This window comes from Diplotaxodon limnothrissa, linkage group LG13, assembly GCF_057381915.1.
Source record: "Diplotaxodon limnothrissa isolate DT_005_m linkage group LG13, D_limnothrissa_male_GT1.1, whole genome shotgun sequence".
In the NCBI taxonomy this organism is placed as follows: Eukaryota; Metazoa; Chordata; class Actinopteri; order Cichliformes; family Cichlidae; genus Diplotaxodon; species Diplotaxodon limnothrissa.
The window spans coordinates 19,989,969-20,017,370 of record NC_140608.1 but is presented as its reverse complement, the minus strand read 5'-3'; the positions used below and the strand labels follow the sequence as shown (position 1 = coordinate 20,017,370).

Below are 27,402 nucleotides of genomic sequence, written 5' to 3'. Positions count from 1 at the left end.
CTGTCTTTCTTTTCAAGTAAAGATATAAACATTCAGAATTAGAATAATTAGAATAAGTGCGGTTTCAACAACACGTCTTATTAGGACCGATTTATCGGCAGACCGATATTATCAGCTTTATTATTTAGCTATTTGTTGATCGTTCTGCATTTATAGCGGTTGGTAAATCTTTTTTTTTTAAAGAGACTGAAGAAACACTCTACGATGTTACAAGTACTGATGTTGCATAGCTTGTCCACTAGAGGGCAGCCTGCAGATTTCCTGTAGGCAGCACATGGGGTTTGAACGCCACAGACACAACAATCAAGAGTATAAACGGGGAAATCTGTTTAATGTTTTGTGTTTCTGAAAGGAAAAATAAATAAATATAATCCACTTGGAATATCAGATTTTTAAATCTCCAAATATCGGTATTGGATTTTTAAAAAAAAATCATATCTGTCAGGCTGAAATCAAGAAATAATTTGTAATGCGAGCCTGTGTAGTAAAGTTAAGATATTAAAGCTATGACTGTAAATTTTACACTACAAGTGGGCCAGATTAGACCCTGTGGCAGGCCCACACTGGCCTGCGGGCTGCATGTTTGACACCGCTCACATATACTGTTTCTACCCCCTCATGGTAATTTGGGTTAGAGAATTCTGGAGGGATTTTGGGGGCCATATATCCAACCATTTGTAAATAATCAACCATTGTGAAAATAATCTTTTCAGTGTTTAACTCAGTTTGAGTGGTTTGAAGACAAAGTTAGGCAGGCATGGTTGAGATGCTTTGGAAATGTGCAGAGGAGGATAGTGGATATTTTGGACAAAAGATGTGGAAGATGGAGCTCCCAGGCACAAGAAAAATACGTAGTAGATGTAGTGAATGAGGACATGCAGAGGGTTAGTGTGGGATGGGGGCAGATGATCCGCTGTGACGACCCCTAAAGGCTGCAGCCGAAAGAAGAAGAAGGAGGATTTTAACTCTACGGGACAAACTAATTAACACCATGTCCTGAAGACAGCTCTACAGGCAATTCTAATGCAGGCCTACATCTAATAGCAATAAAAACCCATTAAAGTGCAGGCAGTTACATGTTTGACCACTAATTACTGATAGTTAGAGCAGTATGAGTGTTTTCTGTGTTTATAATGTCTTCACTGTTCTGCCTAGTTTGTGTGATATGGTAGCAGGAAGTTGTCAGTCTGTCACTTGTTTTTGCTTAAACAAATCACACACGTTTCAAAGGCGAGATGCAGCCAACAGCACAAGGCGCCGTGCACCTGCAGAACGTTGAAGTAGCAGCTGCTTCTCCCAGAGCCGCTGTGCTCGCTTCTTCTGTGCACTCCATCAATGCGGAAGTCCTCTGAGTTTAGTTTTTTCCCCCATTTCCATGTCACTCCATGGAAGCAGGTCATTTTAGGCATTTCTGAGCTCGATAGGTTACAATAAGCTAAGGTTCTAATTAGGATTGAGATTTGTAAAGCTCACAAATTACCAAGCATCCTGACAGGATTAGGACTTTGGAGCATATCAGGCCTGAAAAAGTGGTTCGGTCATGACACAAGTATGTGCCATGGTGGACTGCATGCAGCTGGCGTTAGCAATTAGTTCCTCTTCACTGCTTCAAGTACAGCTAACCGCTGGTGTAGTTTTTAGCTGGAATGACAACCTGTGCACTCTTTGCTCTCCTCGTGGGAACAATGAACAACTGTTATGAACAGCCCCCACAAATTATGTGGTTTGAATCTCTTAAAGCGTAGAAAATGAAAATGTCGCAATAAAAGGGAAAAAAAAAAGGAGAGGTGTGCATCTCACCAAGTCTTACAAGTTATCATCTTGTCGTGTGAAATTGAACAGGTACAATTTGCAAGGGAAAATGGTTTTATATGGTAATGAGTAATGAGCAGAACCAACTTCCTGCTGTGAATAACTTCATTTGAAATTGATTGTTCTTGTTACTTTTTGAGCATCTCCATTCCATCTGGCGCTCATTCACTGATTTCATTCAGACAAGATGAGAGGTCTTCTTCTTTTTCAGTGTACTGCAGAAGTGCTACATGTGTTTGAGCTGCTTTCCTTGCTTTCAGGAGTAGCAGGAAGTGTGGCCCACTTTGGTTCTTATTCTAGAAAGATGTCTAAATATACCGCTGTTAGGCTGGGCTTTTTTCCTCCAGTCTAACTGAAACAACCTCAGTAAATTCATCTTCACACTGTATGAAGCACAAACATCATGTGCCCCCATCTATAGACAGAAGGTCTGCTTTCTCTGTGTACTCTACCCTCTGCAAATCTGTTCTTGGAGGAAGCTGGGGAGGGGGGTGTTGAACCATTGATGACACAAGATGGTGCTGTGTGTTTCGGATAGCTTCTTCTTTGTAGGCATCAAAGCTGTAGTGAAGTGGCCTTTTTGTTTGCTCCCTCAGAGGCTTGTTTTCCAAAACCCAGAGCAGATGGTATGTGTATTCCATGGATGAATCACTGAGCCGGGTGGGTTTTTTGCGTCGTTGCCCTGGACTCTGTTATGCCTGTATGTGTGCGTCCTCCTGCTTTAGCTTTGTGAATACACCTGTGTCATTAAGTTGTATTGTATTAAAAAGGGTTTGAACTCTGTGTCATTTTTTTATTTCTTCAGACTCTGGAGGAGCCCCCCTACCTGACAGTAGGGACGGATGTGAGCGCCAAGTACCGAGGGGCTTTCTGTGAAGCCAAGATTAAGACTGCCAAGAGGCTAGTCAAGGCCAAGGTAAGTCATATTTCAAAGTGCTTATGATCCAACATTAATATTTAATTATCTGTCTGTGTTGTGTATGAAGTGGATAGCAGCCGGGCCGGGGGGGTGCTCTTGTCTTTGTGTGAAGCGGCTACAATCAACATCACACAGCACTGCTTTATTGTGCATCCAGAGCTGTTGGTTTGGACACAGACACATTATCCAAAACGTTCCTTCAGAGCCCGGGTTAGCCTGGGATAATTGGATAAAGATCCTTCTATTAGATAATAGAGTCTGCCACAGTCAAACCAGGATTAGTTTCTTATTTCCAGTGTTGCCAGAAATCCAGCTGTGCTGCTCACACGCTGGAGGCCCGTCACCTGGTTTACGCCGTCAGTCAGAGGCCGATCAGGAGCCCAGCTGCGGCAGATGCGAGATCACCCGGTACCCGTTGCATCCTCGAGCGCACCTCTCACCCGGAGCTTCTCTGCTTTGTCACGGCCTCGAGAGCGATTGCCGCCTCCCCATTGGTTTTCAGCCCTCCTGATGAAGGTTTTGCATGATACACGTAATACGGTATCTCATTTCCCAGTGGGGCTGGAGCATCTGGATAATACAATAGAGACAGATCGCTTGTCTCTCATTCTGCTGGAGTGTGTGGGAGGAACAAAGACTGGATGCTGGCTTTTTCACTGTGTCAGTGCACTGTAGTTCCCCCTGTAGAGACAAAAGAGCAGAGATGCTCTGCTATTCCAGCACACCAGCTGAACTCATCAAATAACGTCCTCTTTTTGTCTCATAGACGGGGGACAAACACCATGACAAAGTAGACCACGCAATGTTCTTAGTTTAAATGATGCCGGCTGAAATGAATCTAATAGGACAGTCTCAGCTCATGAATTAATTACCATACTAATTAGATGAGAGTAGGGTTTGTTGTTTTTTCCCGGGTAGCTGCGATGTGAATGTGGAGCTCGGTTACACAAATGTTGAAACATGGCAATTATTCCGTGGTCGTTGTGAGTCTGAATATTCCGCTGTAATGAATTTCTTCGTAGCTCTTTGGTTCATTAATCTCTGTCTGCTTGTTTATCAAAGTCGATGTTTGCAGCGTACAGCGCCGGTGTCTTTTGAGTGATTTTTAAGGCTTAGTGGAGGAAAAAAACAAACACGTGGTTAAGATTGAGCTGCGCTAGAGAACACGTAAGACACCGATTAACACCATGTTAGTATCAATCACTGCAGTTAGGACTAATGCTGAGTATTTATATATAAGTCTTTGTAGTATTTTTATATGCATGCAAACAAAAGAGTGTCTCAGATGAAGCAATTGTGAAATCTCGTTGTGAGGTTCTTCTGACTCATTTAAAGAGTAAATGGATGAAGCTGCACGTACTAACAGCTTTGAAGTACTCGTGGAGAACAGATGAACACCAGCTCCTTCTCTTAAACACATTTCCCGGTTCTTTGAGCACTTGCAGACCACACTGAGAGAAAGCCCACTCCTCTTTAGGATGGTGCTGTTTCAGAAATGTCACGCTCAAACAAGTGCTGACTAACTCAGTCGTGTGAATGCCACTCATGATGTAACCTAACCTTCCTAAAACTGATTAAAATTCCACTTCTGTGCATTTGAGGTGCCTCACAAAGTCTGCAGTTTTATCCTTGTGGTTATGTCGCTTTAGCAAAAAAGGCACCAGAAAGCTTCACCATTGCTCTTTTATCTATTTATCCCCCCCCCCCCCCCCCCCCCCCATTTTAAATGACACTATTTCTAGGCTTCAGATTAGGTTACTGTAGATTAAATATTTATGTGGGTTTTCCTTATTTAAACAGCCAGGTGTTTGACTTTTGGAGGTAAATATTGATGTCATTGTCCTGTTAATCTGTGCTCCTGCTGTGTGGCACGAAGCGATACTTCGAGGCAGTTGTAATGGAGGGAAAGTCGATTAAATAGATGCGAACATGTGAGGTGAAGAAAAGCAGATTTATAAAGGCACAAATGGTGAAGGTGTGTACTCCCGAAACATATCTTTTTCAGCATAAATAATAAATGTTGAAAAAAACAACATATAAAAATCAGAACAGTGGAGGGCTTTATTACTGTGTCAAATCCTTTTAGCTGTTTATGGCCACAGAATCCACCTTTGCTTGAATAAAGCAGTCACTTCTCACAGCTCTCGTTTCCTGCTGAGAGAAAACGGAGCATGAAGGACTACTGGCTCCTCATAAATCTGTTCACAGCATAAAATTGCTGCGCCGAGGCTCTGTTGTATCAGAAATATGGTTTCATATCTTATTCCAATATTTGTTATCAAGCCTAAGTGGCTGTGCCGTGTGTACGGCTCGCAGTTAGGAAGTCGTCAGAGCGCTCTGCCGTTATTGAAGCCAAGGCCTCGGACAGCGGGAGTCACCCTACCTAAAGTCTGGGGGGAGTCGAGCTTCTTGCCATCCCCAGAGAAGAAAGGGATTCCTTTATTCCCCCAGTCGGGAATGTTATTATCTCCATAACTGATGAAATGCTACCCGAGGAAGCTTTTTATTTCCCCCCCTATTTTATTACCTGACAATCTTACAGTATGCATTTCTTTCATTCATTGTCTTGATTGTGCATTCACAGCGAGACCTTGATTGCTGCTTCTGCTGTTGTTATATTTGAAACTGACTCGAGCATTGTCTGAATTTGTTACCCGCAGGCTTGTTTTCTGGGATGAGGTGCTTAACTTTTTTTTTTTAGCCCCCGTTCTCTCCTCTGTACAGCACCTTATTCTAAACTGAATCACAGTCAATAAAAGTGATGCCAGTTTTCCATTATAATTATGTTACAATTTTTTTTGTGTGCATATGCTCTCAATAAAAGTGATGCCAGTTGTCCAAAAGTGATCCATTTAAAACTATTCATTGTTAAATAGATCACTTTCAAGTATTGATGCTATCACATTAATATCGATCTGATACCAATACTAGTGTTGGTATCGATACTGTTGATATTTGGATCCATCTGCCCACATCTACTAAAAAGATCCTGCACTTCTGGCTGCTTTCAAACTTTTGCACATGCTCTCTGGAAAAGACGTGGCAGTAGATGGCTCTTAAGTGCGTGTGTGCCTGCCTTGTGGCCTTTTCTGTCTCACAGTAATGCCAGGTTGCCATGCAGATACAAGATTACCACAGCGTGATCAGATTATGATCTGCCGTGGCTCACTTAGGGGGTGGACGTTGCAGATGTAGAGAGCGGGGGATGGTCAGATGTTCGGCATCAACTGAGGGTTCAGTCATTGTGTAAAAGTCCTGCAGTATTAGGAGAGACTTGCTGCCTGTGTAAGCAGGATGATTGGTGTGATCCGGTCAGATCTTTAGGTAATTGTTTTGTTTATGCTGTTACTGATTCTACTCTACTGTTGCCTCCCACCTTCCCCAGGTGACCTTTAAAACAGATCTGACCACAGCTGAGGTTCACGATGAAAACATCAAAGGACCTCTAAAGGTAAGGCAGGAAAGATGGAGACCTATTATTATTATTATTATTATTATTATTATTATTCAGTATTAGTCATGAATCCCTCCTGTCTGAATTTAAGACTCCTTATTTTATTTTATTTATTTATTTTTAGCTTCACTCCTGTTTGTATCTAAGCTACACTTCACCCTCCCTTTGCATAAAAGCGCACGGGGCAGCAAAGCATTAGCTTTGCAATTTAATTTCACTACATTAAGGGTTTATGTAGCAGCAGTATCATCTTCTCATTACTTGAAAATACATCATTTAGATTTATCACCACAATATAATAATAATTAGTGCACTGACTGGCAGAATAACAGCAGTGTATCCGTCCCACAGGTGGGTGCTGTTGTGGAGGTGAAGAATCAGGATGGAGTTTACCAAGAAGCCACAATCAATAAGCTGACCGATGCTAGTATATATACAGTTGGTAAGTCAATAACAAGCTGTCTGCCTTGCCTCCTTCCTCTCACACTCTTCTTTACTCTACCACTACCTCATAAAAAACATGTTTGCACTGACAGAAAATCTGCTCTTATATAACTATCATTAGCTTACAGCTTTAAGTGTTTAAGGTATGTGCTAACTAAAAATAAAGACAAGATGATAGTTTGTTAAATTTCGTTGAAGTTGAATAAACTCCTTGCTATCTAAAACATAACGGGACACCAGAGTAAATTCTCGAGCATCTCACACTTCTGATAATCAGCTGTCTGCTTGACGTTTATTCAGCTGTGTAAAAACTATAACTTTAATCTCAGCCAAACCGATTTACTCAGGAACAAATAAAATACTACAAAAAAAAGCCAAACAATAACATTTTTAAGTTATCTAAGTGACTTATATATATGTTTAACCTGAGTAGCGAAAGACAGTGGTGGGTTTGAAAACGATTTGCTGGGAGTCCGGTGTTCTCACGGGCTCTAGTGAGCCTTGCCCCCGGCTAGCTATCGAGCTAGTGGGTAACAGACGTCTCCGAAAACGTCGGAGTGCTTTTGAAAATATGTGGTGTCTTGATAACCTGAGCAGATATTTGAGGTTTACGCAGCTACATTCTCGCCTGAAAATATGTTGAATGTTTATTTTGTGACCCAGAAAGAATAATAAGAGTAATATTAAAACTAACTAGCTGCCGCCATTGTTGGAAACTGAGCTGGCTTGCGCTATGAATTCTGGGACACAGCTACTTCTTCTTCTTCGGGGTTTAACGGCAGCTGGCATCCTTGTACATGCAGTGCTGCCATCTTCTGTTTCAGTCCGTTATTACACTCTTAAATCCTGCTAGTTATTCCTGCAGCTTTTGTGAGCTTACAAAGCTTCAAACAACGCGTCGACTATTAGATCAGTCGTCGACGATTTTGATAGTCGACGTAATCGTGACTAGTCGACTAATCGTGGCAGCCCTAGTGCATGGAAAGATTAACTGTGCTGATACTTTTGGCTGCTCTCTTATTCACCTCAGCAGGTAGCTCCACATATTTCAGTTGAAAACTATTTATTTATTTTACACCTTATGCCCTCCCTGACTCATCCCCAGTGGGATTTGAGTCTCCTGCTGGGACCATTAGGCCAGTGTGTAAACCACTACTCTAAGGCTACGTTCACACTGCAGGTCTCAATGGTCAAATCCGATTTTTTTTGTCTGCTTGTTCACACTACAAATAAAATGCGACAGCAAACGCGCTCTAGTGTGAATGCTCAAAGCGGCCCGCATGCGCAAAAGAAGACGTCACACACAACGCGCTCTGTACACCCAGAGCAAACGATATTGTTTGACTGATGGGCCTTAATATAAAGACTTCGGACTTTACGTTTCCCAATTTTTGCTTTAAGTTTTGTTATTTACATAACAATGTAGATAACCTAATAATTATCCTTATTGCTGTTTTAGAGGAGCGGTGCTTCAAAGGATAGTTGCAGATTTCTGTCAGAATCTGCAGATTATACAGTACAAATAAAATATACGTGAAAATAAAATGTTCATGTTTCCCCAACGTTGTCTTCCCAACAGTTTCACTAACATCTACACTTATTGGCCAGGAAGCGTTTGCGATGTCTTCTCGGGCGCTGATAATTGGTGTCTGTCTTGTGTCAGTGACGTAAAAGACGGATTTAATGCGACATGACTGTTCAAACAACAGTCGCTTTCTAAAACATCGGATATGTATCGGATTCAGTACCACATACGAAAGTGACCCAGATCGGATTTGAAAATATCGGATTTGTGCCGTTCACACTGTCATACCATGATCGGATATGGGTCGCATAGGGTCAAAAAAATCGGATTTGATGCGCTTTCGCCTGCAGTGTGAACGCAGCCTAAGAAACCACAGGACAAATACTAGGCTGGACCTACTTTTGCTTTCTGAACTGCCTTAATTCAACAAGTTTTTGGAAACATCGCTTAGAGATTTTGGTCCATATTTAAATGATGGCGTCAGCTGCACATCCATGATTCTCCATTTCCCCATGGTTTCATGTTGTTTACACTGGTTGGTGACCCTGTGTGAACTGTAGGCTTAGTTTCCTGTTCTTAGTTGGCAGGAGTGACACCCGGTGTGGTCTTCTGCTGCTGTAGCAAATCTGCTTCAGGGTTTGATGTCCCTTGGTTGCCTTGCTATCAGCTTGAAGCAGTCTGACCATTCTCCTCTGACCTCTGACATCAACAAGACACTTTCCCCCAGAGAACTGTGCCTCCTGGGATCTTTTCTCTTTTTCAGATCGTTCTCTGTAAGCCTGAGAGATGGTTATATGGGAAAATACCAGTCACTTAAATCACCTGCTGTCATGTTATTGCCTGATTACGTACTAGCATTAATGAGCACTTTAACAGATGATGAAGTGGCCAGTAGGTGTATTTGGCTAAATAGCGGAAACCAAAAGTGTCTTATTAGCAATTAGTATATAGTTAGCTAAAACAATGAATAATTTAGAGTATCTATGTATGAATACATGAAGTTTAAACTAATCTTAACACCAGAAAGAACAACCAGAAGAACACTGTGGGCCAAAAAGACGGGAATCACTGTAATATAACACAAGATAGCAAGTGAGAAATGCTGGTGATGCTACATGTAGGGGGATGAAGTGTGATATCAATCATTTGCTCTATAAAAAGTTCAAAATAAATATGACAGGGTGGTGAGAACCTCAAAAACCCCAAGTTTTAGCTTCTAACTGAACAGATTTGGTGTTGGGGTTTGTTTTTGGGTTTTTTTTGTGCCCACAGTTTGTAATTGCGAGTCTGTCAAGAGCACGCAGTTACATTGTTGGATAATCCAGAGTACACAGCATATAGACTTGCTGCAAAGCTTTCCAGTCTCTCGGCAGCTGCTCGTCACTTAAGAGCACCCGTGGGGGTTTTCTGCGCCTTGAAAACACTCATCTCGGCACATTTTCATTCTTTTCATTCGCTGGTGGGGAAAACAAAAACATAACTCACTGTTGAAGTTACCTCAAGTGTTCCCCTCATTGTTGTCTACAAGTACGTTTGAACAATGAACAACCCAGGGTTTGTCTTTGCGATCCAAGAGACTGTTTTAAGAGTCCTTGAGGTCATTATTATTAAATTTAATGTTAGATTTAGTGCTCTTTCACATGTGAGCGCATTTTACAAATGGCTGCTCATTTATGGATAAAATATCAGAGAGATATGAATTAAATTGAGACGCTTCTCCTCACGTCTTTATTTTGCTGTTTACTCAGCTCTGTGTAGCAGAGGGTCCTTGAAGCTCGAGTAAATCTGTGAGCTGAAAGTAACCGTGGCTGCCTGCTGGAGAACGTATGAGCCTTAAAAGACGAGCATCATTTGTTTGCAGTATATCTGAGGCGCGATGGCATTTTGCAACTGAGGCAGGAGTCTGTCTGTGCTTGAGTTTGTTTTTGTGTGGGCGCGGGGGTACCGGTGGGCTCGCAGTCTGATAGTTGGTCTTTTATCTCCGCAGTGTTTGATGACGGCGATGAGAAGACCCTGAGGCGTTCCTCCCTCTGCCTGAAAGGAGCGCGTCACTTTGCGGAGAGCGAGGCAAGTATCTCACTGCCCCTCAGTCCCATAACAGCCTCATCTCTGCTTTCTGGGGAAATGAAGCTCATTTTGTGTATAAATCCATTTATAAGTGTGCGAATAGAGGGTAAACCTTTTTGTCCGGTTGTGTTCTCTCCACCGCAGACACTTGACCGACTCCCTCTCACCAACCCCGAGCACTTCGGCACACCCGTCATCGGCAAGAAGGGGAACCGCGGTCGGCGATCAAACCCGATGTGAGTATCATCCACTGGTCTCTGTGCTCAATCCCGCAGCGCTCATATTTAGCTTCATTTTATCAGAGGCCTGTGATGCCAGTGGGAAGGTATTTTCTGCTCCGATCCTCCGCCATCAGAAACAGACTCGCCCTGCTCTAAGTGTGCTGACAGCAGTTGAAATGAAAGATTTACTCTCATCTCCATCCCCTCATAAAGAGCCCCCGAGGCCTGGAAGGAGAGAGAGCCTGCTCGCCTCCTCCAGCTCCTTAATCATAGCGGGCTCCCTGAGTGTGTGCGCATGCATGCTGGAGAGGCAGAATGAGCGTGGCACAGTCCTGCTGAACGTTATCTCTCTTTTTTTAATTATTTATTTAATTTTCCCTGCTTTGAGTCTAATGTTGCAGTGAGTGTTTTATGCTCTGATGTCCCTGCTCCTGGGAGACGGCACAGTTTTCATCGAGGGAATAAGAACTGCTGAGGGTCTTCTTCTTTTTTTTTTTTTGGTGCTGGGTATATTCGTAGCTCCTCTCTGGTATAAAGAGGACACTTGGCTAGATAATCTTATTCTCTTGCTAATGGGGCCCAGAGAAGTCAATATTACTCTAAGCATTGATGCAATATTGACTCGGAGCGGTCCCAGCTGCACATTAGCACCTCGGACCTTTTGTTTCTTTAGCGTGCACTAATAGTGTTTCAGCTTTTGAACTGCAGGGATTGGCTGCTCTGTAAAGATAGCAGCCACAAGGCCTGCTTTTAAGTTGTTGTTTAAAAAAAGGGGGGTGGGGGGTGTATAGTTTGACTTGTTGGAAAACATGCTAATTTGCCCTCCTGAGTTAAATGAGAGGAGAAATATGCATTAACATAAACACAGGAAACAGAGGAAATAAGTTTATGTAGCTGTGAGTTTGCCAGACGACAGAGAAGGAGTCACTGACCATGCCAAGAAATAGACGAGCTGTTAATTAATGATATTTTTAGGTTGCTTTAAGGCTTATTTTACTTTGTTTTTTAAGGAGCATAAGGAGAGCTGTTACCCGTGTTGTTTGGTGGTAAGAGTGCCATCAATCGTCTCCTCCAACAAGAAAAAGCGAGTGTATCTCAGAATGTGTTTATTTAAATTGCTGCCTTTAAAAGCAACGACAACTGTAAAGCAATCCCTGCAACATCAGTCTTTACAAGTGGAGAAAACGTTTCTTTTTTTTCCCCTAAATGAATAATAGTCTGTGCCTCATTGAAGAGTTAGTGTTTTCTTTGTGACTTTGATTCACAGCTTAGTTGTTGTTGTTGTTGTAATAGTAGCAGCCTGGCTGATTTACAGCTCTTGAGTGGTGCCAAATGCTGCGTGTGTTTATATGTACATAGAGCTGTGCTCAGAGCCCCGTGAGCCATAAAAAGAGAAAAGCAGGGTCTGTTTGCCTCTCGGTGCTTCCTGCATGATCACTCAGAGACGAGGCTATCTGTCAGGGCTCTGCCCGAGCATCAGGAAGACTGTCAGACGGCACACAGCGAGCCGGCTCCTTTTTACCCACCGATCCTAATGAGTGAGCTCATCAGTAGAGGCAACCTTATGTCTCACTGTGCTACATGATAAGACAATGATGGATTGTTAGGTGGAGACTGGTGGAGGTGTTGTTTTTAATCTGAGGAGCAGTTAAATGATGACTTGGTTATCAGAAATCATCTGCCTCCCCCTTTTTTCCCTTTTTTAAATTGAGACACGCAGTTTTCTGTAACTGAAATATAAATGGAATACGACCATTCACGGCGCCTCTTTATTATATTATATTGCATAACACAGAGAAAAGCAGCAAATACTCAGAATCAGATTCATTACTTAGGAATGTTTGGCATTTTTGCTAAGTGGCTTTTAAAATCAACAGCAGCTCTCACGTGGTATACTTGAATTCGTGTAATGAAGGTAAAATGGTGAAAATGGTGTAATATATGAATGCTCGCTGTGCCGTTCTGTCCATTGAGCAAAGTCTCCCTTCCTCCCACAGTCAAGAGGAGGAGTTGTCCTCATCCTCCAGTGAAGAGGAGGAGAGCGATCAGCGGCAGAATGAAGACCTGTTCGGCAAGGTGGTCTGCGTGGAAGGGGTTCCCACCGGGGACAAAAAGAAGACTACGTGGTATCCTGCTCTGGTGAGCTGATAAGCTTTCCTTCCTTTGCTGCTCTCTGCAGCATCGCTGTGGAGGAACGGGGGCTGCTGCTGCTGCCGCTGCCGGGCTTCCAGTGAAGTCACGGCATTATGCAGTTTCATCAAAATGCCTGCTTATGTAACCTTAGCACCCAGCAGGATTATGTTATTGTGCTAGAATTTGCCTTCCATCAAATGCTGTAATATGCATGTAATAACATTTCATATCCAGACAGACTTCATGTTCCGACTTGAAGGACGAAAAAGAGCTCGAGTCTTATTTTGCAGAAGAAAAAACCCCCGTCTTGTTTTCCATGATGTGTGCGAAATGTCAGACAGACATCAGTTTGATGTCTTCAGTCTTTGCCTATCCATTTCCATCCACCCAGCTGTAACTCTCAGTCACCGTTAGCGCACAATGAAATAGTGACAGGCCTTGTTTGTTTGTGTAAGTGTTACAAGTAGAACTGGGAGAATAGGAGAGGGTGGGGAAAGCTGTCCCTTTTACTGTGTAGTCAGCAGGGGCCCCGCCTCCAGGATTTGTTGTTCTTGGCTTGCTACTGACTGAGCTCCATGCTGCCTCCTTGTGACAGTTGAGAGAAGTGCACTGCACAGTAGCCTGTCATTGTTTACACTGCAACCATATGGCAGAGGGGTGGAGTAGGTACACTGGCAGCTGTCTCGTGCAACAGATGATGCGCGGCTGTGATAGACAGGGGCTCTTTTGGGTGGCCTTGTTATGTAAAAGTTCTAAGACACGAGCGTGCACGTGTGAGCGTATGTGACAGAGCTCGAAATCACACAGCAGGCGTGAGTCATGGACCTGAAGTGAAAGCATCCAATCCCGTGAGCCCGAGTGTACGCAGGTCTGCTGGAAATGCGCTGCTTCCTTTGGGTTAGACCCCGGCAGGAGTAGCAGCCCTCACGTTAGTTCTCCTCCTCAGCTCCAGCTGCTAATGATGCTGGCGGGTGCCCACCCCTCGTCATCTCTCGCTCTTCATCTCTCCTGCTAGTTTGATTTTGTATCATAGGCAGCACATTTTGTAATCAATCAGTGTGCCCTTTTGCTGAAACCGCTTTAGTCATTAAGTCATTCTCTGATACACCCCCACCCCTCCCCTATTCTTCTTCTTTTTATTGCCTCAGCACCACCTCACGTGACCTTTTTCTGACTTTCTCTTGTTTCTGTGCAACAAGGTCATCTCCCCCGACTGCCACGAAGACATGACCGTGAAGAAGGACAACGTCTTTGTGCGCTCGTTCAAGGATGGAAAATTGTGAGTCATTAATAATTCGCCCAAAGCGACATTTACATTCTGTTGTGTTAAGCTGCTTCTGCACTAATCATTATTAGTAGCTTATCCAGCATAATTTATGATGCAATCAATGAAAAGTGAGACAGAGGGAACTTGGGCCGCTTGTCGGCCACAAAACTAAGAGGTAGTAAAGCTGTGGCGTGCAGATGCTTTGCGCTGGCCCTTGATCATTTATATAAGTTGTTCTTGATTCATTTTTGTTTGTAAGTCAATTTGCACACTAACCATTTAATACTAATGTAAAGTACGGCCATTGTGGCTCTGTCAGATAACATTTGTATTTCTTGACTAAGTAATTGTGCGTGTGTTTGGTGAATGAATTCAAATCTCCATTGATTAGAGGAATATAGGCTCATATAGGCCTCAAGCACACAGCCTTCCTCTGCAGCATCGCCTATTGTTATTTTATTTGTCCTGAGGCTGTGAGTTACTGGTGTGGAGAGGTAGTGTAGCTTCCCTGCAGCCTGTCCTCGGCATAGAACCACACAGCCAGATTGTTTTGTCTGTGGTAAAGAAAGAAATAAGTCCTGTCAAGAGCTCAGCTGGCGGTTGTGTTACTGCAGCCTTTCTTCATGTGGGTAGAAACATAGCCCACACTCGGCATAAATTAATCTGGCGCTTGTTCGCCCGCTCCAAAGACTACTTTCCTGTCTGTTTGAATTCCCGCAATGACTAAATACACTTGCTTTAAAAGGAATCTTGAGCGAGTCGCCGGCGTGACCTCCTTAATCTGCGGCTGAAGACAAATATGCAGCACAGGAAGTCTTATCACTCGGTTAAAGGTAGAGCTGATGAAAGGGATAAGATAAAGAATGATAAATCGGAGACCAGCTGGAAGTTGTACGGCTGTGAAGTATTTCCTCTCTGACCGAGGGCACCCTGTGAAAAACCTGTGTGGTGTTTTTTTTTGTCTTGTTTGCAAGTGGAATCGCATTGGAGTACTTTTTCTTTCTGCTCTGCAGCTATTTGATTTAAGTCGCTGAAAGCGCTACTGTGCATCCAGGTGAGATTGCAAAAAACAGCAAATGAAAGGAGGAGGAAAATCTATATGATTGTTTTCAGTTTGTTTCCGTCTCCAATCGGTTTGCTCTCATATGCATTAAGCAAAATTTCCAACATGTGTATCATTATTGTTACGCATAGCATTTTTAGAGTGTAGTAGCGAGACATAAGAAAACACATTTTAAGCACATTTGATTGCTGAGTGTGCATCCTCTCTGTCGCTGCAGTGCTGTGTGATTTCCTTTAGCCCTTTTACTGCTTTCAAGTGCCTTTCCATTCTTCTGCACACACTTGTCACTGTTTATTATTCCACTTTTTATCTTTTCTGACAACCTCTTCTCAGCTATTATCAGGCTGGTGTGGTTTGTTTTTTGAACAAGGGGTTTACATCCATAGGCCACGTGACCTCTCCCGCACAGCACCCGGGGTCAGTGTGTTCGCTTTCCTCAGGAGAGTTGTATATTGTTACTAATAACCATTGAATATGTCTTTCAAAAAAAAAAACAATGGCTTGGAAAACATTTTGAGGGAAAGGAAGGTCAGATCCAGGGGTGAGGCAGGAGTTGTCAGGAAGTGGTCTTACTGTTTCCACTGTTACTACAGTAACCAGATCTGACAAGTCTTTCCTGTTTCCACTTTTTTTCCCCCATTTAGCCAGCTTGCAAACTTGTCTGTGTTTTTTAACCTGCAACGGAAAAAGACAGTGTAATGAGCGTGAGTGTGTTTTAAACCTCAGCTAAACAAACCTGCACGTGGTTTCTCCGAGTTACAGACAGGTGTCCTTGTCAGTGCCGTGTTTGTAGTGATTATCTAAGGAAATGCCAGGAAACCGAGCCGTTCTCTCAGTGTGAGGTCGTTTAGCTTTTATACACTTGTTTCTTTAAAATTTCACTCCATGACAAATCTAGTCATTGGATCTGCTCAGCTGCCTACAGATACCACAGCAAATCGCCTCACATTGCTCACCAGCCAAACCTCTGACTGCTTTCAGCTTACAAGCTTCACTGATCCGTGTGTCTGCCAAATCGCCAGCAGCTGACTGTGCCCAGCCGCTTTAGGGGTGCTGTAAGAAAGTAGTCTGTGACCGCTCAGGTTTTTGGAGGCTTTGATTGGCGCACAGCTGTAAGGTTGTTTTAATGAATAAGACTATACGGTAGAGCTCTGAGCTGTTTAGACTTTGTTGTTTTAAGAAAACTTTTTTTTTTCTACTCCACACTTTCTAATCAGAGTTGCTATATTTTTATTTATTTTTTGCAGTTACATGGTGCTACAGAAGGACGTCCGTGAGTTCGACAGCAGCTGCCCTCCAAAAGCTGACGCGAGCCTCAAACCCGGTGAGTTTGAAGTCGGTGCTACAGAAGTGGTGCGCAGCAGAGCATACCTTTTATCAGCCGTCTGCGGGCAGCTCTGTACGCTGACACACTTGGCAGAAAACACTCGCAGAGTGGAAGACCAGAGAAGTTTTGTTTATGTTCTGGAGAGAATGCAGCGGTGGAGAGCTCCTGTCACTCTGCAGTCTATTTTTAAAGTCCTCACTAAACTTTTTTTTATAAAAGTGCTACATTATTTTTCATTTTATTCAAATTTTTTTCCACCGCTGAGCTCGTACTCTCGTAATTGCACTTAGCAAACAGCTTTGTATTGTCCCCGTCTTGATATTCACAGGTGGTTGACTCACAACTGTGATATTTTCCGCGTTACAAAAGCGTAAAACAAGCATCTGCCGAGGTGGTTAGATACTGCTAAAACCCACCTGTGACACTGTGGCTGGATGCTTCAGCTGCTGTGCGTCACTGTGCAAACACTGGCAGGTTTTCATGCTTCCAGAGTTCCTGGTCTTTTTTATACTGTAGCTTTTATGTGGGCGTATTATTGTTATTGTTGTATATAGTGTAGAACACATTTTTAAAGGTATAAGTGTGTCATTTGAGCATGCAGTGATGCACGCACAGCTCCAAGAAGTGTTTACGAGGTTCGATTAATCCGCTCTTTCAGCGCTGGACGCAGCCCTGGAGTTCCAGAGGCAGCTGGTCGTGCCCAGCATCTGGAAGACAGAAGTGAAGGAGGAAAGTTCCAGCAGCGAAGAGGATGATGACGACGAAGAGGAGGAGCAGGAGGAGGATGCGAGTGGTGAAGAGGAGGAGGTAGAGACAGCAGAGCGCACTTATCCTCTTATCCTACAACCTCCCAGATTTAAAAAAAGAAAAAAAGAGAGATGCCAAACTGTCTTGTTTCCTGTCTGCAGGAGGAGGTGGAGCCGTTCCCCGAGGAGAGGGAGAACTTTCTGCAGCAACTCTACAAGTTCATGGAAGACAGAGGTGAGAGCAGGGCAGGGACCAGTGTGATGTTTGAGGTTTATTTTCATTTGTGAGACAGGTTGTGAATTTTGTCTTCTTTTTTTTTTTTCCTATTAAAAAGAAAAATCATAATTTTCTCCAGCAGACAAACATGTTGTGCTGCTTTTCTTACCACATCCACCTATGCCTTCTGCTTCTCCTCTTCAGGGACTCCCATTAACAAGCGGCCGGTTCTGGGCTACAGGAACCTCAACCTGTTCAAGCTCTACAGGCTGGTGCACAAACTGGGAGGTTTTGACAATGTGAGTGCTACTGCCCGCCCCTGAGAGCAGTTTGATGTCGCTCTCGTTTCGTTTGGTGTCGACTCTCTCTGAATTTTGTCTCCCTCGTTGAGCAGATTGAGAGCGGTTCTGTTTGGAAGCAAGTCTATCAGGATTTGGGAATCCCCGTGCTCAACTCAGCTGCTGGCTACAACGTCAAATGTGCTTACCGCAAGTACGTACAGACACTCCACAGCTCGAAAGCTTTCAAAATGCAAAATCCTCCAGTCGACTTGCTTTTCATCTTTGTGTGATTAACTCTGAGCGACGCAGGTGTGTCGGCGTGCGCACGCTTTGGAGTAGTAAGATTAAACTTTGGAAAATCTTATTGGATGTGTTGAATGTCTCATCACGCAGGTACTTATACGGATTTGAGGAATACTGCACCTCCACTGCCATCACATTCAAAATGGACCTCCCTTTGAAGCAGGGGACCAAGGGGGAGGGGAAACCTGAGGGGGAGGCAGGGAAAACGGCTCCTACGTCATCAGTTGCCGAAGAGCCGAAAGCCCAAGTGGACGGAGAACCTTGTAGCACACAGCCCGTTATCTGCAAGGTGCATTATCCCGAGTGCTGTCTGTTATTTTAGATGAATTTCTGCACACCTCCCATGTTTCTCATAATAAAGCGTCATGTCTGTGAAGGTTCTCAGTCTATAACCTTCACAATAATAAAGCGTCCTTCTCTCACAGGACGAGAAACCTGATTCGACCCCGAGTAAAACGGAATCCGAAACATCGAAAAGCGAGGGGAAAGAGGGCGGAAACGATGGCGATGACGAAGAAGAGGACGGTCCGCACAAAGCCGACGCCGACGAGGGCTCGTCGACGGCTCGCCTCGGAGCCGACGACATGAAGGAGGAGCACGATGAGGAGCAGGAGAGCAAGGACAACTCTGGGTAGGTTCACTGAAGGGGATGCTCCCTCCTCCACAGTTGCTTAAAAAACAAAACGTATGGTCAGGGCACAAACATGAGCTCCTGCATGGTAAAACTATTCCATGTGAAAGCAAAATAAGAATGCAAAAGGACTCGAGGTATTTGCTTTCCTTGGTGGCAGCACGATGCTAGAACACCATTAGCAGATGAGGAGCAGTGATCCTTCTGACCTTAAAAGTACTAATACGCCGTATACTCTTACCTGCTAACCAGAGAGAGGCACGCTCTCCTCTCTCTCCTCTAACTAAGCTCTTATCCACTGCCCTTTGTGCTATTATTATTCCTTGTTGCTTAGTCGACATCGGCTGGCAGAGACATCTTAGAGCACCAAAGCCTGACTGCTACCTTTCACCTGGCATGTCATGCTGTGCTTTCTCGCTGTCTCTCGCTCGCTGGGATTGTTTGACCATGCCGAGCCTCTCTCACTCAGTGCACAACATGGCTGTGCTCTTCTTGATTCCTGCCCTTTCCTGATCTCTCTCTCTGCCACCCTCTTCCTGTCTTTTCTCTCATCTTTTTGGCTTTCAGTGTTCAGCTTTATTTAAATGTTCCATGTGTGTGAATGTTGTCATAGATGCATTAACCCTCCAGTTGTGAGATATGTATATATATTTATATATACAGTGCTTGAGATGCTTTTAGAGGAAAACTCTGAGTGTTGGTAAATGGATTGTTGTACAGTTTGGCCTCCGCAGTTGCATTTTCCCTGTTGCCTCCTGTGATTAGCGCCGTCTGTCCAGCTCAGACCTGTTTGTTCAACGTCCACAGTGACAGGTGTACAGTTGTGTTGTTTGGACTGCTGAAAGCTAGAAAACAGGTTCTTGGTTTACTGAGTCTCTGTGTCTGACTGAAGGACTGCAAAATTCCTGCACGTTATGAGGAGGTTATCTGTAGTTTACACCAACCGTGGCCACAGATACCTGCTGATAGAAGACCACTTGTGACCTCTATGACAGTCAGAAGTCTCCTTGATCCTTCGGCTTTGTCGGGATCAACGTCCTTGCAGATTACGAGTTTACGGATGCATTCAGTGGACAAGCCGCAGGCTGATCTGATCTGAGCTTTTCTGATCATATCAAACCTGTTTGATGTTTACAGGCTGTAAACTGGAACAGACGGGTGTTGTGTCAGGGTCATGTTTTCATTCCAGCATCAGCACAGACGGCGTGTAGCCACTGAAACTAGCTTACTGTGAGCTTAAACGAGAAGGCGATGCATTAGTAGGAGACATCGATGAGTTATTGTTGAGTTCTTGCTGGACAGGTGCTTATTTTTACGATGAAGCCTTCTCAACGGCTTTGCTGGAAAGTTCACTTGGACTGTTGACCTTTTGGCTTTTACTCATAATGATGAGCACTGCAGTTGAATTGTGCTCATTTTGAGCAAGCTGAGTCTTAATCTACGTGATATTTGTGTGTTTTATTTATTTTTCAATCAGGGGTGGAAATGTTTTTAAAAATCAGTCGGCTCCTGGAAATAAGCCCGTCTGCACGTTCTGAGGAGCTAAGTTTGGGAGGGACTGTGAGGCGTGTTGTGCTGTAGATGTTGTTCGTCGCAGCGGGCCGACTAGGACCTCGCAGCCGTGCTTCCTCTCAGTGCTGTAGCCTCGCTTTAAGTTGCTGCGTTGCCTGTCCCGTTGCGCTTTGCCATGCTTAACCCACCCCACGAGGCCCCCTGGCGCCTAAAACACTTACTGACACCCCTGCACCACCCCTATATCTCCTGATTGTTTCCCTCTAGCTCCTTCTTGTGGCTGCTTTGTTTCTTTACAGCGTGCGTACGAGGGTGAATGAGAATCCCCTGTGTGTGTGTGTGTGGGGTTAGACAGCATAACAGTAGTGTGATTTCTTATCATTAATTTTTACTATGAAAGAATAAAGAATGATGTGTTTTGTTTGTTTTTTTGCTGAAACACTTCATGTACTGTTCTTTGACTGGCTTTTCTATTAATGATGCAGCTGGACTAGAGCTAAGGCAGCTTATGTTTCTGTGCAGGTGAAGGTGTAGTGTTGTAATGAGACAGGGAAAGGCAAGGGTGGAGCAAATAGACTAGAAAACAGGCTTGTTATAGCAGCAGGCAGCGAGTTGGGGGTGGATGGGTGAGGGTGGTGGTTTTTGTGGTGTTATAGCCTAGGGCCAGGAAGTGCTGAACTGTTTTTCTTGCAGGGATGACAGCAGTCAGGAGGGGGAGGAAGGGGAGGAGTTTGAGTGTTACCCCCCGGGGATGAAGGTGCAGGTGAGGTATGGGCGAGGCCGCAATCTGAAGACGTACGAGGCCACTGTGAAAGAGGCAGACGTGGAGGGGGGAGAGGTGCTCTACCTGGTGCACTACTGTGGCTGGAACGTCAGGTAAGACAGGACCTGGGGAGAAATCACCTAAACGTCTATTTTCACCCTAATTCAAAAGAAAACAGACCAAAAAAACAAATTTTTAAAAATCCATCTCTTAACTCATGGGATCACCGCCTACGTGGGTGTCCCCGCAGCAGTAACCCTTCCTCGCAATTCTGCTTCGTGTGAACCAGTGCCATGGTCAGCACTCTGATTATGGAGAGCACTGGGCCATCTAGTGGCAGAAACACAACTGAGTATCGGGTTGATGCGGATTCACTCCTCAGCTTCCTCTCTCTCAGTTTTGACCAAAATCCCCTGTCTGTCTGTCCCCCAGCTGTCTGTCTCTCAATCTACAGACAGCCTGATTTTTTTATTTATTTCTTTTTTTTAACCAATTTGAAGTCTTTTAACAATCAAACAAAACTTCCAATCCTACAATGTGATATTTGAATGTGAGCTAACACTGAATGGCCAACCTAAGTGCTGCTACACTCACCTCTACCTCTCAACCCTCTCCCCCCTCCCCAGCGGGTCAGGGTTAAACGCAGTGTTGAGTAGAGTGTTAGGGTACCATGACACAGAGGTTAACTAGTGCAATCGGCATTTCATCGTCTCAATGTTGTTGTGTGGTCCTCTAGCACTCTATAAAAGACAGTGGGATGTTCTCTGCATTGTGTCTGTTGTGTGTGATGTTGTGAAACTTTTTTCTTCCATCCCCCCCTCCCCTCCTCCTCATACGACCCACTTCCTCGGTATTGTGTGAATTCTACTGAATATGATTTGTGTGGTGGTCGGTGTTCTATCTTGTTTCTTTCTTCATCGTAAAAAGGTTGTGTCTTTTTTTCCACATAACACCATGGGATTTCTTCTCTTGCTGTTGAGGCTTACTGTGTCACAGCAATATGTCGGGGTCAGACAGTAGAAGCGTCTGTGTGGTGGTGGGTGGTGTGAGAGAATATTTCACAGCTCCTTCTTCAAAGTCCTAAATGATGAAACTCTTTCTCGTCTTTGTACTTGATTTTTTTTCCTTTTTTTTTCTTCTTTCTTTCTTTCTTTTTCTTTTCTTTTTTTTTTATATAGATATGATGAGTGGATCAAAGCAGACAAGATTGTGCGACCCGCCAATAAGAATGTACCAAAAATAAAGCACCGTAAAAAAATTAAGGTATGACTTTGGAGAGCCGGTGACTTTTATTAAGTCTTAAAATCCCGGTTTGGTGTCGTGAAGTGAAAGGCTGACTGACTTATGTTGACTTCTGGCAGAAAATGCAAGACAATTTGGAGAGGCTCGATGACAGGGAGGTCCTCGGCCCTTCGTCCAACGCTAACCGTGTCCCGCGCTCCAAGTGTGGCCTGAGCCAGGACGTCTTTTCCAAGATGGACGAGGGTGAGGACAAAGGGCCTCAGCAGTCTCCAGTCAAGGCTATAGAAATTACTTCTATCCTCAATGGCCTGCAAGGTAGCAACACTCATTAGCCTGTAGTGGTCATGCACACTTGCAGCAGATTAGGACCGCGTCACTCTGATGTGTGTTGTTGTTTTGTTTTTTTAACAACCTAATAAAGCTTTGTTCTGTTTGCTTCAGCCTCCGAGGTGTCCACGGATGAAAGCGAGCATGAAGCTGAGGAGGGAGAGCATAACGAAGAGGATCAGCCAGGGAGCCGTCTCAGAAAAGGCCAACCAGAGCCACCGCAAATTCCAGAGCGCTGGGAGGGCGGAGCCCCGTCCGAAGGGTCCAAACCCTGTCCTGTCACGGGAAAGGCCCAGGACACCGTCAGTGTGGAGAGCCCAGATGCCGGAAAGCGCAGAAGCCAACCAGAGTCGGAGGGAGAGGCAAGTACGAGGAAGAGGAAAGCTGACAGCGCAGCAGAGAGGACTCCAAAAGGTCAATCCAAAGCTAAGACCAGGAACACCAGGAGTGCTGACTGGCTACCTGCGGGTTCTCCGATGAGAGGGGAGGAGAGAGCAGCCGCTCCTGGAGAGGAGAGGGGGGCCTCATCTAGCAGCAGTTCAGATGATGAGGGTGCAGCTGTGGCCGAGGCTCAGCCTGAGGAAAGTGAGCGAACCCGCCCCAAAACCAAGGGGTCACCGACCAAGAAGTACAACGGAATGAAGGAGAAAAGCAAAACCAGCCGACAAGGAGGTTTCTGGGAGATTCCCGAAAAGAGAGCCAAAGTTTCTGGGAATGTAGAGGAAAGGCCCGCCGTTCGCCCAAAAGGACAAAAAGACGTGTGGTCCAGCATCCAGGCCCAGTGGCCAAAGAAGACTCTCAAGGAGTTATTCTCTGACTCGGACACGGAGGCCGCAAACTCTCCTCCCCCACCGGTGTCCTCGTGTATGGAAGAGCCGAGCGTCGAGCAGGACGCGAGAGGCGAGGACGACACCTCGCAGGAGCAGATGGAGACCGAGAAGCTCCGGGAGTTCCCGAGCAGCGGGAGCAACTCTGTACTCAACACGCCACCGACGACGCCGGAGTCCCCATCGGGAGGAGGAGGCAGCGCCGTGGAAGAGTCTGGTCAAGCGCAGCCTTCCTCCCCGGCCCCATCCATACCCGCTGCCTTGCCCTCAGAGCCGGTTTCGGACGCTCTTCCCACAGGGCCAGTACAGGAGGAGGTGACGGGCGGGCGCAGCGAGACAGATAGCAGCACAGTGGAGGTGGAGAGTCTAGGAGGAGAGCTGCAGGACGAAGGGGCGAGTTCCCCCTCGAAGGTGTTCGACGTCAGCCTCTCGTGCAACAGCAGCAGCAGCTGCAGCCTCGAGCTGAGCAACAGCAGCCAGCAGGAGAGCGAACAGAAGTCCAAAGGTACGAGTGGCAGCAAAAATCTATTTTAACAGGTTTATTTTTCAGTGACACAACTCATTTTTCTTCAGGATGGAATACTAAAGAAACAGAGGCTGACTACTCATTTCACAGTCCGCCTATTCCCTCACCGTCTTCTCACTCTTTTCTTTTGTAGCGTCTGCGAGTCAGAAGCGGCAGAAAGAATCACAGACTGGCGGCGCAACAAAGAAACACAAGCCAAACCGCAAGAGCCTCGGTGTGCCTCCCAAAAAGAATAGGAAAACAGGTAAGAAGAGCTGTGGGTAGAAATGATGACACCCGCTAACGTTCTCATTTTCAGCGCCAGCACTGCTTTCATGTGTCTCCGTTTCATTTATTAACCCGTTTGCAGGCATCATGTAACAGATGCCAGGTAGGAGAGGATTTGAGGCGTTTCCTGTTCACTGCATTTTCTTTCTTTTTCCTCTTTTTCTTCAGCCAACAGCAGTGACAGCGAGGACCAGTCTGTTGTTGAGGGCACTGCCAAATCAACTGCCTCTAAAAACAACCCATCGGAACTGAAGGCTGCCACTTCGCCCAAATGTCACGGGCGATCTCCCCCTTCGAGCCATAAATACCACAAGCAGGGTGATGCAGACCACGCACAGCACCGGGATAACCACGGAAGATCGCCGCGGGTGTACAAGTGGAGTTTCCAGATGTGTGCGTATCCAACCCATTTGGTTTATGCTTGTCAGCTCTTTAGTGCTTCTTGTGAACCTATCCTTTCATTTTGGGTCCTCTCAGCTGATCTGGAGAAGATGACCAGCCTGGAGAGGATCTCGTTTCTTCAGGAGAAACTTCAGGACATCAGGAATCACTACCTCTCCCTCAAGTCTGAGGTCGCCTCTATCGACAGACGACGAAAACGCATGAAGAAGAAGGAACGAGAAAGTGAGTCAGCTCTTTATTGCCTGGAATAATAACTAGCATGTTATTTACTAAATTTGGTTCACCATTAAAGCAAGAGGAGTAAAACAGGAAGTCACTGTCGAATCTTCTTCTTTTTTTAATCAGCTTAACCAATCACTGCTTCTGCTCTGCAGGCACAGTGGCCGCTTCCTCCTCATCATCCTCCTCCTCCTCACCGTCCTCCAGCTCGCTCACAGCGGCAGTCATGCTGACGCTGGCAGACCCTCCGGTATCATCCTCATCGTCCTCATCTCAGAACTCCGGGGTTTCAGTGGAGTGCAGGTGACAGGACGACCCAGCAAGGAGCCACACCGCACGAAGCACTTAACCAGCACCCTGGGGTCAGCGCCCCGATTCCCTTTCAACAGGATGAAAAAGTCGACCCACATACTGTAACTACGGGGCACAAAAACCAGACCAGAGACAAAAAAACCACGAAAAAACAAAACAAAAGAGAAGAAACAAGCACTATTTTTTACTGACAACTGTTTTCTCGGCAAGCTAATGGCACTTAAGTGCACTTTTATGACGATTGTGTAGGGGTGGGGCGGGTGAAATTTGTCCAAAAAAACCAAACCCAACATATATACAGATTTGACTTTTGTGCTTTACTTAATTGAACATTTAAAAGAATTGTTTTTGCAAGCAATAATTGTTTCCATTTGATAAAGTTGTATTGCAAAGGGATGATTTCCAGTGAAGACCATCTGTCATCTGTCCTCGTAGCCCAACATGGCGCTCGCCATGTTATTTCTGGAAATCTGGAGGAGAGACGTTGCCACATTGGCATTAAGGGCATAGGAAAGGTAACTTTGCTATGTTTCTCTCTGTTTCATTAAAAAAAACACAAAGAAAAATAAAAAGGACCTTCATGTGGATGGGGTTGCCCTCCCCATGTACAGGCAATCGCTCCTGTACATGGTCTGAATCAAGTAGGTGGTGATGGATAAGGTTTCAGCACCATCGTATGTCCGCTGATGGCCTCAGTGGATCATAAGGAATGATACTGTAGTGCCTTTTTTTTCTTTTTTCTTGTTGTTGTTGTTGTTCTCCGCGGGGGCACTTTGAGAAAAGGACAGTACTTTCTTTTCCTGATCCTCCTCTCAGATCAGAGCGTTAGCTGGAACAACGTGTCCCATATAAAAGACTGCAGAACGCTGTGAGTGAGCGAGTGAGCGGGCAGTGAAGGGCTAAGTCTTGGCAGGTAACGACGGGATGTTATCAGTGTATTAGGATTATTACGGTAATTGTAAAAGCAGAGCTCCTGTGTTGGATCACCTGCAAATCTACTACTGAATACTCATCCACAGATTACTGTTGAGATAACAGTCTAAAATGTGCAATGATGGAGGTTGGCGAATGCAATGGATGCATTAAATCAGTTCATCAGCCTTTTTAAAAGCCCATCTGCTTTTTTTCATTATGTTTCCATCCTCCATTTTTTTTCAATCCCCCCACTTCAGTTGCATCAGCTTCACTGATGTTAATGTTGCATATCTGCAACCGGATCGAGTCAAAAGTCAGAACACACACAATCAAAGCCGAACTCCACGTTTTCAGTGTTTCCACCTACATGAATTTATTTAATTAAGTACATTTTCACTTCATCGAAATGATGCACACTTTATTGGCATGACATGCCTGCTTCTCACACTCATCCCTACCAAAAGAAAAGAAAAAAAAAAAGTTTGACTCTGTTTCTTGTACTATGACCAGAATAAAGGTAGAGATATTGTAAATGTGCATTTATATGATAAGGTGACGTACATGTATACATTTCTGAAGACATCTCCAGTGTTTCCTTTGTATAGACCCCCCTACTGTATGATATCCGGAAGTTACATTTTGTTCGGCACTTGTATGTAACTGTATGCTTTTGTTATAAATTTGTATATTGAGAAGTGTTTTGAGTCGAGCTATTTAATATCTTGCACTGTTAATAACATGTACTTTTCTGTACAGACAGTTTTATGGTTTTAACTGTAGTTTGAGTGTAAATAACTGAGGGTTGCAGCATGTTCCGTTTTTGTTTTTTTGTCCTCTTTCTTGTTCTGTTTATTTGAGCTCATTTAATGTTGTTCTGTTCTCCCTTTCTCATCAGTTTTGAGTCTTTATCTAATTTCATGTTTGCTTTAGTTTTTATCCAGTTTTTCTTTGTGTCTTTTGTTTTTCTATAGCTTGTGCTTGTGAGAGAAGAATGGTGGTTTTTGGATGTGGCTGAACTATTTTCCAACCTGTACATGGCCTAAAGCTAAAGCTGTATGAACTTGTATACAGGAAAAAGTCTGTGTCATAGATCAACAGAAAGTAACGGAGCTTATTGAAAAATGCTCAATAGTATTTATTAGGCTCATCTGAGGATGGTCATTGTGTAATTTATTGTAAAAATGTAAGCAAAGCAGAAGCCTCTGTTTGAAATAAATGCCATAGTTTGTGAAGTACTCGGTGTGTCTCTTGCATCAGTGGTGGAAAGTAACTTTAGTCAAGTCTTTGAAGCACTTTACTCAGACACGTCTCTGTTATTATATAATTCAGTGATGACCAGCAACTGTAATCACTTCTATCAAAGCAGAGGTTTTGGCAGTTTGCCAGTCTGCAGCATTCAGCGGTGTGTTAGCATAACGGCAACGAGGAAAGACACCAGCAATCATCTTGGGGAACCTGCCCGTCAATTTGGAAAGGCTTTTAATGCAGCGTCCAAACAATATGAAGCCAATCGCTCTACAGCGAGAAAGATAAAAACTACTAGAGTGGGCATCCCAGGAAATTCACCCCAGGTTTATGACAGCACAATTAGAAAAAGACTGGACAAGTATCATGTGTTTTGTCTCCAGAGAAAGTCTTTCCTCCCCAAAAAGAACATGGCAGCAGTGTTGGTTTAAAAAT

The 27,402-nt window shown here is 44.5% G+C and overlaps 2 protein-coding genes across 2 annotated transcripts in view; one reads left to right on the top strand and one right to left on the bottom strand.

The window, feature by feature from the left end:
- Positions 1 to 26,948, top strand: part of arid4b (AT-rich interaction domain 4B) — a 38,926-nt gene extending 11,978 nt beyond the window's left edge. The window contains exons 3-24 of the mRNA XM_085368828.1: positions 2,618 to 2,728; positions 6,117 to 6,182; positions 6,537 to 6,627; positions 10,142 to 10,221; positions 10,366 to 10,457; positions 12,440 to 12,581; positions 13,775 to 13,854; positions 16,153 to 16,229; positions 16,891 to 17,039; positions 17,141 to 17,213; positions 17,400 to 17,494; positions 17,590 to 17,687; positions 17,870 to 18,068; positions 18,205 to 18,410; positions 20,616 to 20,798; positions 21,864 to 21,948; positions 22,047 to 22,242; positions 22,369 to 23,586; positions 23,741 to 23,851; positions 24,043 to 24,267; positions 24,352 to 24,498; positions 24,651 to 26,948. Coding sequence (XP_085224954.1) covers positions 2,618 to 2,728; positions 6,117 to 6,182; positions 6,537 to 6,627; positions 10,142 to 10,221; positions 10,366 to 10,457; positions 12,440 to 12,581; positions 13,775 to 13,854; positions 16,153 to 16,229; positions 16,891 to 17,039; positions 17,141 to 17,213; positions 17,400 to 17,494; positions 17,590 to 17,687; positions 17,870 to 18,068; positions 18,205 to 18,410; positions 20,616 to 20,798; positions 21,864 to 21,948; positions 22,047 to 22,242; positions 22,369 to 23,586; positions 23,741 to 23,851; positions 24,043 to 24,267; positions 24,352 to 24,498; positions 24,651 to 24,802 — 3,876 coding nt within the window. The 3' untranslated portion in view covers positions 24,803 to 26,948. The remainder of the gene's footprint in view (positions 1 to 2,617; positions 2,729 to 6,116; positions 6,183 to 6,536; positions 6,628 to 10,141; positions 10,222 to 10,365; positions 10,458 to 12,439; positions 12,582 to 13,774; positions 13,855 to 16,152; positions 16,230 to 16,890; positions 17,040 to 17,140; positions 17,214 to 17,399; positions 17,495 to 17,589; positions 17,688 to 17,869; positions 18,069 to 18,204; positions 18,411 to 20,615; positions 20,799 to 21,863; positions 21,949 to 22,046; positions 22,243 to 22,368; positions 23,587 to 23,740; positions 23,852 to 24,042; positions 24,268 to 24,351; positions 24,499 to 24,650) is intronic.
- ggps1 (geranylgeranyl diphosphate synthase 1) overlaps positions 1 to 27,402 on the bottom strand; it is an 87,441-nt gene that overhangs the window by 29,670 nt on the left and 30,369 nt on the right. The gene's annotated exons all lie outside the window — the stretch shown is intronic.